The following is a 15,643-nucleotide window of genomic DNA, read 5'->3' as shown; positions in this document are numbered from 1 at the left end:
TGGGAGGTCCAGCAGGCTGGTAAGCACACATTGCCAAGCAGATCCTCCCAGACTGATGGGATGGTTGATCATGGTGGGGAACGAAAGGTGAAATCAGACAAGAGGAACAGTCAGCAGATGACTGAAAATGAGTCGGGCCTTTGCCAAATCATGGGTGGCTTTAAAAGAAATGAGTTTTTCCTCCCTGGGGACTAATAAACTGCAGTGTGAGTGACAGTGATGGATCACAAGGCAATCTGCAGGTCAAGCGGCCCACAGTGAATGGATGGAAGGCAGATGGAGGCGACACGACAGCTTCTTCAGGAGATTCAGAGCAGAATTTATCTTATTTTATCTGGGTCAGGCACCCAGTTCAACCTCAGCGAGGTCCTTGAGATCCTTCTCACCAATGGAGAAGGGCAAGCATCCCTCCAAAGGCAAGTCAGCCAGCTCAGACATGTAACAGGGACAGATGGCATCAAGCATCGAAAATAAGCCTCAATGCTTAAGTGTAAAGCATCTAGATTGAAAGGGGGGTAAGCAGCGAGAGATATACTGAATTGCTGCTGCAGCTGGGAGTGTTCCTGATGCTGGATTAGTTTGTCCATTTATCGGCCTTGAAGGCTGGCAGCCTCACCAGGGAGCACACCAGCAGAAAATAAGCAGGGAAAGGAGTGTGCCATGTAAACACTGTAGTTTCTTTATTTCCTTTGTCCACTTCCACTTGCGCTTTGGGGGGGAAAAAAAACAAGTCTTGGAGCCCCATTATGAAAGATCCATTGCTCTTATAGGCCCTCTGTAGGAACTTTTTCAAGTTTATTCTCAAGCAGCTTGAATACACTGTTATTTTGCCAAAATTAATAATGCGGATGTACTTTGAGTCACACTGCTATGGCTAGTGGAACACAGTACAAAAGTCCTAACCAGTCCTCCCAGCCCTCCTAAGGTTTTACAGCATGTTGGATTGCTATTTCACATTGACTAAAGCAACACATGACTACCTCGCAGCAGTGAGTGACATTATATGAAACGGCTTAATTTGCTTTGCAGTACACAGATATTTTTCCCCTTGTGACTGATTTGCTAAACAGCAAGAGTGAGGCGGTTTCCTGCTGAAGCTATGCCCGTTTCCCTACCACCACCTCAACTTCTCTAGCAAGACATAAGTAAGTATTGGATGATTCCCTCTGTAGACTTGGTTCCTCTGATCTGCAGTCAGTGACTTCTGCATTTCCCCCAGGTGACGGGCAGGATCAGTGATCAGGAGACAAGTAATACACATATTTAGCACTTTTTCCTTCTGGTCTCTGGATGGCATTTCTTTCATAAACATTGTCTAATTACTTTTTAAAAATTATTAATTTCCTCTGGACTTCTGGACTTCACACTCTGTGAGGGGGTGGAAAAAACTTCCTTGATTACTACCTATCTTGCTGGTGCAAAATGCTATGGACTGCTATAGACAGGCCTATTGTATGGTTCACTTTTCTAAACAATCCTAGAGAAATCGTAAGTGCTGGTTCCCATTTGGATATTAGAGAGGGGTCATCTCAGGAAGCGATTAAGAAGGGGAGATAATTATCTGAGCATCAGGTCCTCAGACAGCCCTGGCCCTGAAGACAAGTGAAGCAAGGGTTTCCCTTCCCCAGCCCAGACTGATGAGGACGTGAGCATTCCGCAGCAGCTACAGACACAGCCACACAGCGTAGAGACAGAAATCACCTGTAACACACCCAAATGAAACCACAATGTTCACCACATGCCGTTAGGGAGACCAACACAAAAATAAAGAGGTGGGAAGAACTGCCAGCTCGTCCTCCTAGACTGCTATAAAGTAGCAGTTTCACTAATAAAAATTCCTATTTGTGCAGATTGATGGGAAGCAAACAGCTCCACCTACACAACTTTAAAGACTCCCATATGCTAAACTCTAGCAGAGAGTATTGTACCCACAACAGAAGACTCAGGACTGAGCAGAGAGGTTCTTCCATATGAATTTCCTCTTGGTCAGTGAAAGAAGCAGATACATCTACCATGCAGTTTTCATTTTCATGTGAAAGCGCTTTTTGTCTTGCGGCCAGGAAGGCACTCTTTTGATAAAGCACTTTAGGAGTCTTAAGTGTCTTCCTTCCTCTGAGACATTGTGTAGGGAAAAGAAAGATCCCATGATCAAGAACTTCTCATGATGATGCCATAAGCTTCTGCTTCAAAGCAATGACATTTGTGGTACTTTCTACTTTTTCAAGCTCAAAGCCTAGTACCAAATGCAAGACTTCATTTCGTGGATCACTAAGTTGGGCTGCCACACTGACCTTCTTTGAACTACCCAACCCAAGAATAAGTGGAAAATACCTAAAGGCCAAATAGCAAGGGGGAAAACGCATTAAAAAGAGTTCTCCAAAGCAATCCTCAAGGACACAAGACTAAGGAGAATGTGACTTCATTACATTTAAGAAAGCCAGCAGTTTTGTAGGGAAATGCAATGCATCAACGCAAAAACCACAAATTGAGATTACAGCTGCTTCTGTAACTGAATGAACAAAACTCCTGCAAGTAACTGGGAAAGAAAGCAGGAAAGAAGAGAAGATGGTCCTACAAAATGCTCATGCTTCTCCATGAAAGGAGAGAAGTTGTCAGAGGGGCAGCTCCAGACTTGCAGCCACGTCAGCTCACCTGTGGATGTTGGGAATACTTGCCGTATTCATAATGCCATAGTTCATCATCACCAGGACAAAAAGATGAATCGAATACCTTGAAGACAACAAAGTGAGTATTAAGACAACTTCTACACGACCTGGAAGGGCTGGCAGTTCAGAGTGAGGGAGTATTTTTCCATGCAAATGATATAAATGCAATGTCATATCAGGGTACCAGTAAACACGGATTATCACAATGACATCTTTATAGCCTGATTATTCAACATAGATCAACACTTATCAACAAGATATTGTCCACATGTTTCACTGAGAGAAAGAGCAGCCTGGCTCAAAGTGCACATTCAAACTGGACACCTCATTTCCAAAAGAGGTATCTCACAGCAGACTGGTGTGGTTTTTAACTTCCAGAACAAGCATCACAGATTAAGTACTTCACTTCCAAACACTTTCATGGCTCATTTTACTTTGAGGGTTTGGGATGGTTATGCTGGTTAGGAATTATTTTTTTTTATTTTTAGGGTAACAGAGAAAGTGCCTTAAGACTAAAAAGATGGAATCCAGAAAAGCTGATATGAAGATTAAAAATATTTGTACACAAGCCTTGTCTATATGGTGAATAAATACTCACCATCCAAAGCAGAAGACAGCAAAGTATATTCCAAAGAGGGTGGCAAATGCATGGCGAACAGCAGAGCTGGCATGACTGGGACCCAAGTAAATACGAAACCAAAACGCAGCCAGAAGCGCAAACAGTTGACAGGCTACAAAATTGATCTGTAAAAGACAAACAAAACAAAAAGTGTTTGTGATTCTTGGAGGGCAGTGGGGGGGGGGAGGAAGGAGTCTCTCCATTCTCACAACAATAAAGAGTAGAGACAGAAAAAGGGGAGTAAAAAAGCGAGAGCAACGAATCTTTTGTTTCTTAGCATTCTCACTTGCGCGCCCACACCGTAACTCTCCTTGGCCAACGACAGAAGGAATCAAATACGCATGTAACCACCCAAAAACTCAGCCAAGAAGAAGAGCAGGCTCCAGGTACCCGACATACAGGGGGGCTCTGGGGGGTTCTCACTCCTCAGCCCAACCCAGGCGCAGGGGACATCACCCCCCTCTCCATCCTCTTGGTGGGAGGCAGAGGCCGGGAAGCAGACTGGGACTCTGAAGCATTGCCTCGGTGCCTGACGTTGTCCACAACTCCCAAACCAAGACCTAAATCAACAATCCTGATGCGTTGCTGTTTCACAAGCAATAACTGGACGACCTTCTTAGCTGAAATGCTCCACTCCACAGCATCCTCCAAGCAGGCCTTTCAATGTACCATTTTTTCACATTTCAAGAGTGCAAAGAAAAAAAAAATTTGCTCTATCATCACGCAGATAGCTGAAGGAAAATGCTTCACAATTCTTCTTTGGCTACTGCATGTCTCTATAAGAGCATGGGAAGCAGTCTGGACCCATTGTAAGGGGGTAGCAATGGCAGTGGGAGCACGAGACAGGTATATGCAGAAGGCAAGCAGTCCATGGCTAGAGGCTACTCCTGTCAGACACAAGGACAAGCAGAAGCTTCAGTGTCCTCCATGCAAGACTGACACCAAGCTGTCTTCTTCAAGTCACTTTGACAGCCTCAACAAAAATCCCAGAAGTCAGAGGAACAACAGAGCTCAGGAGCTGTCTCTTAACAGAGCAATATAGCATTAGGATACGACATCTGGAAGTCCAGCCTGGATCCTAGACAGCTGAAGTTAAATTCATTTATTCAGCTGAAGTCCTCCTTTTTTAAAAAAAAAAAAAAAAAATACACCCTGAGCTCTCCAGCAATAAGTCATCCTAGACTGAACAAAACTAAATAGGCTGTGACATTTAAGCAATCACTTGGATTACAGGATTATCTAAAGCTATCAGTCCAGGACAGGATGATAAATCTCAACCAGAAATGCTCTGACATGCTGGCTGTCCAGAGGTGGTTGGATTTGGCCAGGCTGCTTGTCAAAAACATTTACTTTGTGTTTAACAAGGCACTACTGCTCCAGACTGCTTTTATTCTGATGGACTATACCCATGAACATGGTGCTCTTCAAGCAAACACTTCTATCACAGGTTTGTTGGCTACATTGCTGCAGTTCCTTTATTTCAGTGATGCAGGCAGCCATGCAATAGAATAGAGCAATAATTTAAATACTTAGACACGCTGAATTTTAGTTCCTTGGAACAGAGACAATATCAATTTATTTCTTGTTCATGTAAGCAACCAGCATTTATAACAGACGGTATCATAGAACTATACCCAAAAAGCAAGTAATTAGCAATGTCTTCTTATGACAAAACTTTACGCTTTATTTAAATCGGACAATTCTTCCTCTCCATGCAAGATTTAAAAACTAAGAGAACGAAATTGTGCTAGTCTCACAAAACCCAGATGCTGTCATACAAATCCCAAACTCTCATCTGGTCTATTACCATGCAGTTACACTCACAACACGAACTCCTCCCTCCCTGCCCTCCACAGCCAGAGGTACCACAGAAATGGCAGAAGAGAAGACATTCCCTCCAACGCTGCTCTGATCGCACCCTTTCTAAGCAAGCGCCCAAGGCTGATGGATGCCAATTCATCAGCCACAATTCAGTGAACCTGAGCCCCACCCCAGCCTGCTCCCGCTTAGGGTCACCCTGGTGCACCCAGTGCAGCCCAGCTTTGTCGCATGTGGAGCCCCTCTGATTCAGCAGAACGAGGGAAAGTGGGGAGACTCCAAGCAACCTGATGTGGCTGATGGGTTGTTTAAAAGACAATACCCCTTTCTGTGCAGCATCACTCACGGAAGCTTGACACCAGTAAAAACCATCAAGATAAGCAAGCATTTGCTTTTTACTTTCATCCAGCTCTTGTATGTTCAGTTCAAGATGTTAAAGACGCTGGGACTTCAGAGGTTCACACACAGAGCAAAATGCAAGTACGAGATCCCATGGCAGACACACTTGTAATAGCATTTATGTAGCTAAGGCAGGTAAGCACAGCAGCAGCAGAGATTTCATCACAAGCTAACATACAGCATACGACAGCACAGCAGCTTTGCATCCATACGTTGCTGCTCGCCGATACTATCGATTCCTCTGAGCACGTGTTACCTGTGCTACTTGGGTTAAAGTTAGCACAGGTACGCCAACCAGGCCACCACCACATCTTCATTTTGTTGTGCAAATTAACAAAGACAATTTCTTCTCTGTGCTGTTTTTGCAAGAGTGGAGGTAAATCCTTGCAGCAAGATACAAGCAAATTACACGCTAGCCTCACATTTCAATCAGCTTTCAATCTGTAAGGGTTGTTTCTGCAAAGCAGCCAAACATCACAAATCCAATGCACTCAGCAAGCAACAATCTCAGAAAACTAGTTTTCATTTACCCTTTCTGTACTGAATAAAGCTAGAAAGTACCTTCCAGAGGAAAGGCTACAACACAGCATATGATTCAAAAACCTAAAGCTTCACCTTCCTTTTCGTGATCTGTAAATGCCAGCAATTGTGTCGAAGCAGCACAAACACACACCAGGATTCCCGCGTGCCCTGTGAACCTTACATGACCGACCACCATAGCATAAAGGAAGCGAGCAGGCTGCACCCAATGCATTGCCTGGGAGATCGACTCCCAGATACAAAAAAAAAAAATGCATTCCGAAATGCAGAAGGACTTTCACTCACTGGCTGAGAACATTCACGCTGTTGCCTTTGCCCTCCCTTCTGAACTGCAGCCACCACAGCGCTCTGGCAGCTTTCCAGGTTCCTCTCCTCCATGGCCACATTTTTCTGACAGACAGACAGCACTGCCCTGAAACACAGCGTGCTGCATTTGTTTCTCTTTGTCTACCCTTAAGGCTTTCAGGGTCTTTTTTGTGTGTATTTACAGTATACCACACACATTACAAACATCCTGGTCAGTTTTAAACAATTCATCAGCAGAGGGGTGGGGAGAGGGATACCAACGGACAAGAAAGCCAGGTAAATACAAGAATTATTGATAAAACCTCTCTGTCATCCATGAGGTATTTGGTACCTGTTGGACAAAAACATCGTGGAATAGTATTGGAGATGGCTTCTTGTATCTGTCCACCTACAAGCCTGCACTTGGACTATGAATGTACCAAGGCGACCTCCGGTTTCTGTGGGGTTCTGTCTGAAGATCTAACGCAGTTGCGCAGAGCTCACTGCAAGGTCGAGCAGTTTACTGCAAGGCTGACTCTTAGAGGTGCTAAGCAATTGCAAAATACTTCTGCAGGTCAATCCCTTCTGCATTTCACCAAATCACAGAATGGTAGGGGTTGGAAGGGACCTCTGTGGATCATCTAGTCCAACCCTCCTGCCAAAGCAGGGTCACCTACAGCAGGCTGCACAGAACCTTGTCCAGGCGGGTCTTGAATATCTCCAGAGAAGGAGACTCCACAGCCTCCCTGGGCAGCCTGTTCCAGTGCTCCGTCACCCTCAGAGGGAAGAAGTTCTTCCTCATGTTCAGACGGAACTTCCTATGCTTCAGTTTGTGCCCATTGCCCCTTGTCCTGTCACTGGGCACCACTTGAAAGAGTCTGGCCTCATCCTCCTGACACCCACCCTTAAGACATTAAGAGGCATTTATAAGGTCCCCTCGCAGCCTTCTCTTCTTCAGGCTAAACAAGCCCAGCTCCCTCAGCCTTTCCTCGTAGGAGAGATGCTCCTGTCCCCTCATCATCCTTGTAGCCCTCCGCTGGACTCTCTCCAGTATCTCCTCATCTTTCTTGAACTGGGGAGCCCAGAACTGGACGCAGTACTCCAGATGGGGCCTCACCAGGGCAGAGCAGAGGGGGAGGAGAACCTCCCTCAACCTGCTGGCCACACTCTTCTTAATGCACCACAGGATTCCATTGGCTTTCTTGGCAACCAGGGCACACTGCTGGCTCATGGTCAACCTGTCGTCCACCAGGACACCCAGGTCCCTCTCCGCAGAGCTGCTCTCCAGCAGGTCAGCCCCAAGCCTGTACTGGTGCATGGGGTTGTTCCTCCTCAGGTGCAGGACCCTGCACTTGCCCTTGCTGAATTTCATCAGGTGATTTACCTGGGCCAAGCTGAAAGCATGGATAAAACTGGCCAAATCTTTTCTCAACTATAACCAGTCACAAAGAGAGGGAGCGAAGCACTTTGTTTCTTGGGTTTGAGGAAGGCAAGACAAATGTCAAGACAGCAGTAAAACTGGGGGGCTCCATTCCAAGCGCTGAGAAAATTTGTTCTGCCTGAACTCCGTATTTAAAACTGAGCACTAACTCTGGTAGGAGACCAGATCTGGCCTGTTCTCCACAGAGTCACAGAGGGATATGATAGCATTTCATATGACTACCACATCTATTTAGTTATTTATCTGTAACATTTTAAACACATGCAACATTCACATGCGTACACATGCAGACTGCCAGTTCACCCAACAGAGACTTTACTGCATGCCATTTAACATTAATTTTATTCTTCACTCTACAAATTTAAGGTACCTAAGTAAACAGATCCCTAAGATTCTAAGACATGTTGTACTGCATCACAAGTGAAGTAACAGCCACACTTTCCTCCCTTTCCCTTCCCAAAGAGAAAAGGGCTCATATTACTCCCTTTTGCTTATTTCCACTGTTGCTAAAAACACTTTGTAAACAGTAAATTGAGGGCTTCTGAACATTGATGAATGATGTCCCCAAAAAGTAACATGGAAATAGAAAACAAATTATACCAGAATTAACCCTTCTCATTCCAGCCAACCATTATAAGTCATTTAACACAGGTTCTAAGCTAGCCACATCTACTCAGTGTTGCCATCAAATTTTTTTTCACATCTGGTTTCACAGAATCACAGAATGTTCAGGGTTGGGAGAGACCTCTGTGGGTCATCCAGTCCAACCCCACTGCCGAGCAGGGTCACCTATAGCAGGCTGCACAGGACCTTGTCCAGGCAGGTCTTGAATATCTCCAGAGAAGGAGACTCCACAACCTCCCTGGGCAGCCTGTGCCAGTGCTCCGTCACCCTCAGAGGGAAGAAGTTCTTCCTCATTTTCAGACGGAACTTCCTATGCTTCAGTTTGTGCCCATTGCCCCTTGTCCTGTTGCTGGGCACCACTGAAAAGAGTTTGGCCCCATCCTCCTGACACCCACCCCTGAGATATTTATAAGCATTTATAAGGTCCCCTCTCAGCCTTCTCTTCTTCAGGCTAAACAAGCCCAGCTCCCTCAGCCTCTCCTCATAGGAGAGATGCTCCTGTCCCCTCATCAACCTCGTAGCCCTTGGCTGGACACTCTTCAGCAGCTCCTCATCTTTCTTGAACTGGGGATCCCAGAACTGGACAGAGTACTCCAGATGGGGCCTCACCAGGGCAGTGTAGAGGGGAAGGAGAACCTTTGCTAGCAGAAAAGAAACACCTTTGCTTTTTACAGTCCTTTTCTTTCATGCTCTAGCAAGTAAGATGTAATAAAATTAGGAATCCGAGCACACGATATGTTGCCAAAACAAGATGTTATCTTCCTTTCATTTTCCCTGATTAAACACTGGAAGACAGAAAGGCAGTCTCATCACAACATCCTGCAATGACAGCTGGCAGACGTGTACCTGAGTCACAGCCAGCTGAAGACAGCCTTGCAATGCAGAAACAAGCTATCTGCACTTCTGGAGAGAGAAAAACTGGAACAGCTCCAGCCCAACTAGTTTGATGGTTACTGTCGTCTGGTTAAGGAATTCTTTAATATCTAATAGTCTTGACTTTAAAAGGCCAGATGAATCCAGGGCACGTAAACACCAGGTATGAACAACGAGAAAAAATAAACCATAGTTCCTCCCTTTACCCATTCAAATTCTGTAGGAGCAATAACTCAAAGTGATGTTTAGACTGCAAATCTGAGTTTTATACAAAGCTAGTAATCAGGTCAAGCCAACCAACCAAGCACCTATGATGTTGACACAAGAAACCAGACATAATGGTTTCAAGATCCCCCTATAACATTATGTTAAAATCAAAGCCCTAAAAGTACATACAAGGTTAGTTCCATCTGCCTCAAGCCCTTGCATCTTCTCCCATTTTTAATAGGGTGAAACCAACTTGGCAAATGTTGGACTGGTACCGTAGGAAGGGGAAACACTAACTCCTAGGCACCTGGAGCCACCTTTTCAGTCATCTCCATCAACAGGCAGGGCATATTACATGGGAAAGTCATCTCTTCAACTTCCTAACCATTCTCAGAGGAAAACCGTAAAACTTTTTGCTCTATCTTTTATTGGGTCCCATTAACCATCTGCAGGTGGGCACTTTTAAGGGCAACAGTCAACTGGTAAGCCACAAAATAGAAGTTCCAAATATGCATTAAATACGTGTGTCTTGGAATCTCAGCGTTTGGAGGACATGAGCCCACTGCCAACAACACTGAGTAGGAACAATTATAATAGTTTTTTTTCTGGGAGTAAACTGGCTCTGTGGTGGAGGTCGAAGATAAAAAAAAAAAAAAAAAAAACAGGTTAGAAAATTATCAGACTTCTCTAACAGGAAAGTCATGGTGCCATAGTGCATTTCCAAAAGGAGACAGGTAAATGTGTTGTTTGGTGCACTGAAAAATTACTTCAAAAACCCACAAAAATCTGACAAGGAGAAAATGGCAAGTGCTTTCCCTAGCTAGCAGTTCTCAGGGTGGCAAACAGAAAATATGAGAGGATGCAAACCCTCGCTCTATACCCTTCCACCAAATCATCACAAATAGTCTCGGTCACCACTTACCATATTTCAGGGTAGGATACTAACCGTCCACTTCAGAAGTTTCAACTCCCCTCACCCCATAAGCCTTACATCTGCAAATCTCCTTATTTAAAAAAAAGTGGTTATAGACATTTGAGGGTTACTAGATCACAATCCAGGAAGCGATAATAAGTAAGTTCAAGCACGTAGTCTGTTATTTTAGTACTTTTAACATTTTCCTTATAGTTAATTATCAGGAAGAAATATCCTGTGTTCTGTTTTGACCACAAAACTACTTTGCTTTTCCTTTATTACTTTTTTCCTCCCTTATACTAGCAGAAAAACTGATGTCAGCTTCCAAAAATCTCGGAGGATATAACAAATTGACCACAAAGTTTTCTCCAAACTCTAAATGGTAAGTAAGTCCATTACTCAAATGAGACAGCCCTCTGTAAGCAAAATTCCTATTAATGCTAGAATTAATTCACTATGAAAATCACTACGAGAAATCACCCTGCTAACTTGTCACTTGCTGGATGACAAGGTGCTGATGAGCCCCCCGCAGCACACCACCTTTGGACAAAACCCAGGCATGTTGCACATTCATACGTGTTCACAGACAGAGGCACAGCCAGGCTGCCAGAATATTCCCAGCTAGCATCCGGGTCCATGCCCACTTCTACGTGCTGCAGATGCTGCAGACTGTCCTCGGATTACAGGTATTGCAGAGTATACCTCTACTTTTATGCCAGGCCTTGCACTCACCAGCCAAAGGAGAGAATAAGGCTTTAAATCTGCATTTCATCTGCTGAACAAAAGGAAGTGTACGAACAGAGGTCTCCCATGGTGGCTCAGTATAAAGATGAAGCTGCAGCCCATGGTCAAGATGTTCTGTATTTGCTGCTATCTACTCATGAGCTACTGAGCATTAATTTTGGAGGCTGCTACCAGGTTTTTATCGGGTAAATGAGAATTTCTGCTCTATTCACTAACTTATCACAGATCACCAAACAGTTGTTTTCAGTATTTGGAAAAGCATAAGGAATCATGTTAACAGAAACTACTGACAGCAACAGCAACTCCTTCTCTAGTCAAACCACCGTCTGTGGAGTCCAGCACCGCTTGGGTGGTTTTCTGGAAAGGGGATGCCATGAAAAAGCATTCCACTTTGTCAGAGATCAGCCCCATCTTCCAGGACAGTGTCTTTCTTGCAAAGACTAAAGCAAGAACAACAGAAGTGCTGTTTTCTCTGTTTAAAAGATTATTTTATACATATAACAAAAGACACCTGGCAAACAACTTGTTGAAGTTCACTTTGCTGGAGATATTTCTACTTTGATGTTGAAAAATAGACCTGCTGTTATGACAGCATTTGATAACATCCACTTTGTGGTATTTAAAATGGGTGTGTTAAGAATGAGAGATGGAATATTCTTTAATCAGATCATCTCAAAGATATCTGACACTTAGTGAAATTTTTCAAAATATTTTGATCTTCCAGATTATTTTTATGAACCGTAAGGACAAATATTCTCTGCAGAGATCACTTAGCTCTATGCAGGGAGGGGACAAACACCCCCAAAAAGGAGGGCAGTATCACAGAAACCACGTCAAGTTTCTCACTGCTAGAATTTTGACTTCAGCTTCCACGAAGGAAAAGGATTCCCACAACATCATCTGTGCAATTCCCCTTATTGCCCACAGTGTCAGCACTCTGTACAGAACTCAGTGCACTGAGAGCCAGCACGAACAGGCATTTGTGAAGAAATCAGAACTGACTGTCACTTGGCAAGATGCTGTGTTTTCTTCCTACAGCCAGGTGCTATGAACTGCAAACAGCATGGACCAGAGAGCAGACAAATTCATTGGAGAAATACTGATACAGCTACTGAAAAGTCACATCTCCAGCATTACACTGAAAGAACTCATTTCTCTGACTTTGTGTAGGAGTCCTGTGGAAGATTTTGAGGGGGCGGAAGCAAAGGTTTGAAAATAGAATTTCTCTCATATGAGAGAGAGAGAGAGAGAGAGAGAAGCATATACGCATGACTGATTTAAGATTATTGTCCTCTTCAGAAGCAGCACTAAGTTCTCCTAGCCCTGGCTTTTTTGTTGCTGTTGCATGTGGAATACGGAGTTGGTAAAGTAGAATATGCCAAATCGACAGTATTTTGGTATGTTATGCTGTTTTCCTGGGTAAATTCTGCTGTTCCCCTACTTACAAAGTCAAATTTCCTTCCATGATTTAGACTATAAACTTGAAACAGATGTTCTTTCTGGATTACCTCTGTGAAGCCACTAGTAGAGTGATCACTAGCTGGACACACAAATATAGCTATAGAACAAATTAAATCCCGAGTCATCAGAAATTTTAAAAGAAAAACATTTAAGTAAGCTTGAGCAGTCAAATCTACATCATGATGCTAAGTCACACCCCCATACATTTACCTTCGATGGCTGACAAATTTAATGTGTAGATCTGATCCAAACACAGCTTTAGCTTGCTGTCAACAGCTCTTAACGTTGAACTATAATAACTCTGTATGTTGAACAGATGTTTAAGTAGTGATCATTTATGTGCAGCGATGTTCTGCCACTACCTGTTACTCAGTAATTACTGTTCTCTCAGTGAGTAATGCCAAAACATAGCATGATGACATTCCCTTTTACCTGAAATAGCAAGCACTAATTCCTACCTGCAATAGAAGCAGGAGTAAAATCAAACAAGCTGGAGCCTTTAGTCATACAGGTGGATTTTTTAAACCAGAATGCCTTTATGTTGTCAGGAGAGCTGTCTCATTCCTTCAGACTACTCAGCAGTGAGGTATTACACTAATTACAGTACCTTTAACCCAAAAAGAGTACTTTAAAAAGAATAATTTTACATTTCTCTGTGCAGGTATAGCATTGCATGGTATAACACGGTTGACATGTCTAAAAGCAGAACTACAGCCAGCAGGTCAGAGTATAGAGGATATTTTAATGAGAAAAGCAAAAAGAGGAGTGAAATGTTCTTATCCAAACATGAATTCTGACAGCAAAAAAACCCCAACCACCATGACTACCAGCCTTGCTTCTCCATAGGCTTCCAGAGGAAGTGGGAAGTCACTGGGATCTTGTAGTTCTCCAGGAAAAACGGTACCTTGTACCACCTACCCTCCTTGCTTATGCAGAAATTCACACTGATGCAGAGGGAGCAGACTGACCCTGCCATCACATTATCCATCACTCCAGCTCTTCTCACAGGGTCCACACAGAAGGCCCCGTTTACGTATAAGCAAAGTTAGGAGACAGATGCTGAAGTGAAATGAACAGAACCAAGGAAAACAACAGCTCAGGAGTGTAAACTACAACAAAACAGAGACTTGAATGCCTGCAAAGCCTCCTCTGAAAGTCCCTAGAGCTCTAGGAACCTTCCCATGGCGGGGACACCACCATGCTGTTTCCCCCCTTCCTTTTCCACCTGCAGGGCTCAGGCAACTAACTGGAGCTTGGATCCTTAGATTTCATAATCATTAGTTAAATACACCAGTTACCCATCTCTTTCTCAGAAATGAATTCTTCTTTAACAGGTATTCTTCCCAATTGGTCTTTTCAGACCTGAGGAGCGCTCGCAAACCCCAACCAACCATTTTCACACAACCTCTCGAGAGCATTGCCTAGCCCCTGCTCTCCGATACCGTCACCTCAGCCACCACAGACAGCGGTCAGCAACAAAAAAGAAGCAGGACCGAACCGGTTTCATCAGGCATGATCCAGCTTGAGCTCACCAGCCTCAAGCACTAACTGCTCCAGAGGTTTCGGTCTGGCTTCTACTTTTGTATTCTTCAGTAAACAACTTCCAAGTAGCAGTGCAAAGAGTAGCATCAACACAGATCTGCATTTCCCCCCCAGATTTAAAGGTTTAGTTTTTAAAGACTTAGAACACAGCACAGCAAGCCAAGCACCTTTTCACTTTGTCTACGTAACTGACGTAAGTACAGAGTTGATTAAAGAAGGAAGACAATACAGACATATATGTGTATACCCAGCCATCTTGCTCTCGTGATTTTCTGTGGCTTCAAAGTAAATTATATTCCCCAAATACCAATGGGAGTTGCATGAATGTAGGAATGGCAGCACCCTTATAGCAATGTTTCTGAAGTCCCAATTCAGAAACACAATTAACTTTCAGGCCAGATGAAAGCCTCACGCCTGCACATATTCATCAATTTAAAAATAAAACACTAGGCTTCAAGTGCAATCCTTCACTAGAATGGGAACTGGCACATCTAAAATAACTTGCCCCATTATTGCTGTTGCAATGTCTGTGCAATTCTATTTTCAGTTCCTTTTCTATAGAAAAACGTGTCAGTGGTTTTTAAAAACACACACCAATACAAACAGCAGTTTTGTTCACATCATCCCAGTGATATCCCAGTAAGCGCATACAACAGAAAGAAACAAACATCAGTATGGGGAAAAAAAAGTGCCAACCTCACAAGTTATTCTAAACTAAAAGAAAGTTGGGCTTTTTTTCCCCACTGTAGAAACTGTCAGCACTGTGTTAAATTTAGGCACGTTACCCTTGGAATGAAGTGGCTTGACCAAACACTAAACCTTTCAGACATCACAACGGTATTATATAAGAATTTACTAGGCCCTTACACATTGAAAGTCTAGAATATCTTGTATTTAAATGCTTAATCATGCTCACAGTTACTTAAAACAAGGGCACTGTAAAAATCAGGGTATTAGGACACGCTTTAAAAATTTATGCAAGGACTTTGCTAGAGGAAAGGATAGAATTTATCTGTCCTAACACTGATGATGATACCTGAGCCAGTCCATCTAAATGTCAACGGTGAGAAAAGGCAATTCTAGGCTGCAATTCACCTACTCCTAAAACACAAGTCTAAAACAGGTACTTTTACTATAAAAGGAATCTAGAGCAGCAAGTTTAGATGTAGAAATATACACTGCAGACTTACAAAGATGAATAGCAGTTATACGACATGCATTAACTTTAACTGAAGCAAAAAGAAATCTCTGGACTGTGAAAGTGGAGGTCTATTTTGTTGTAAGAAATCAAATTTTCAAAAATTACCCACAGTTCGTGGTGCTCCACTTTTTGGTTTGCCACTTCAAGGCACCGTAAAATGGTACCATATTCCAAAATCTGCTATTCCGTAATGAACTAAGCACACTTCAAGTGCTTGAAATAGAGCAGGGGAGAGGGGCAGAAGTGCCAAGCAGGATGCGCTTCTGAAAAGAATTTACTAGTGTATCTACTGCCAGATATGCGGCAGGGT

General features: G+C 43.5%; 1 protein-coding gene across 1 annotated transcript in view; it reads right to left on the bottom strand.

Moving 5' to 3' along the window:
* The window catches only part of MBOAT1 (membrane bound glycerophospholipid O-acyltransferase 1), a 60,353-nt gene that overhangs the window by 32,089 nt on the left and 12,621 nt on the right, over nucleotides 1-15,643 (bottom strand). Inside the window, exons 2-3 of the mRNA XM_075417082.1 lie at nucleotides 3,265-3,410; nucleotides 2,653-2,730 (exon numbers count right to left, since the gene is read on the bottom strand). Of these exons, the coding sequence (XP_075273197.1) occupies nucleotides 2,653-2,730; nucleotides 3,265-3,410 (224 nt within the window). The remainder of the gene's footprint in view (nucleotides 1-2,652; nucleotides 2,731-3,264; nucleotides 3,411-15,643) is intronic.

Source organism: Opisthocomus hoazin, chromosome 3 (assembly GCF_030867145.1).
Source record: "Opisthocomus hoazin isolate bOpiHoa1 chromosome 3, bOpiHoa1.hap1, whole genome shotgun sequence".
Classification (NCBI taxonomy): Eukaryota; Metazoa; Chordata; class Aves; order Opisthocomiformes; family Opisthocomidae; genus Opisthocomus; species Opisthocomus hoazin.
This window is presented reverse-complemented; position numbering and strand designations above follow the sequence as displayed.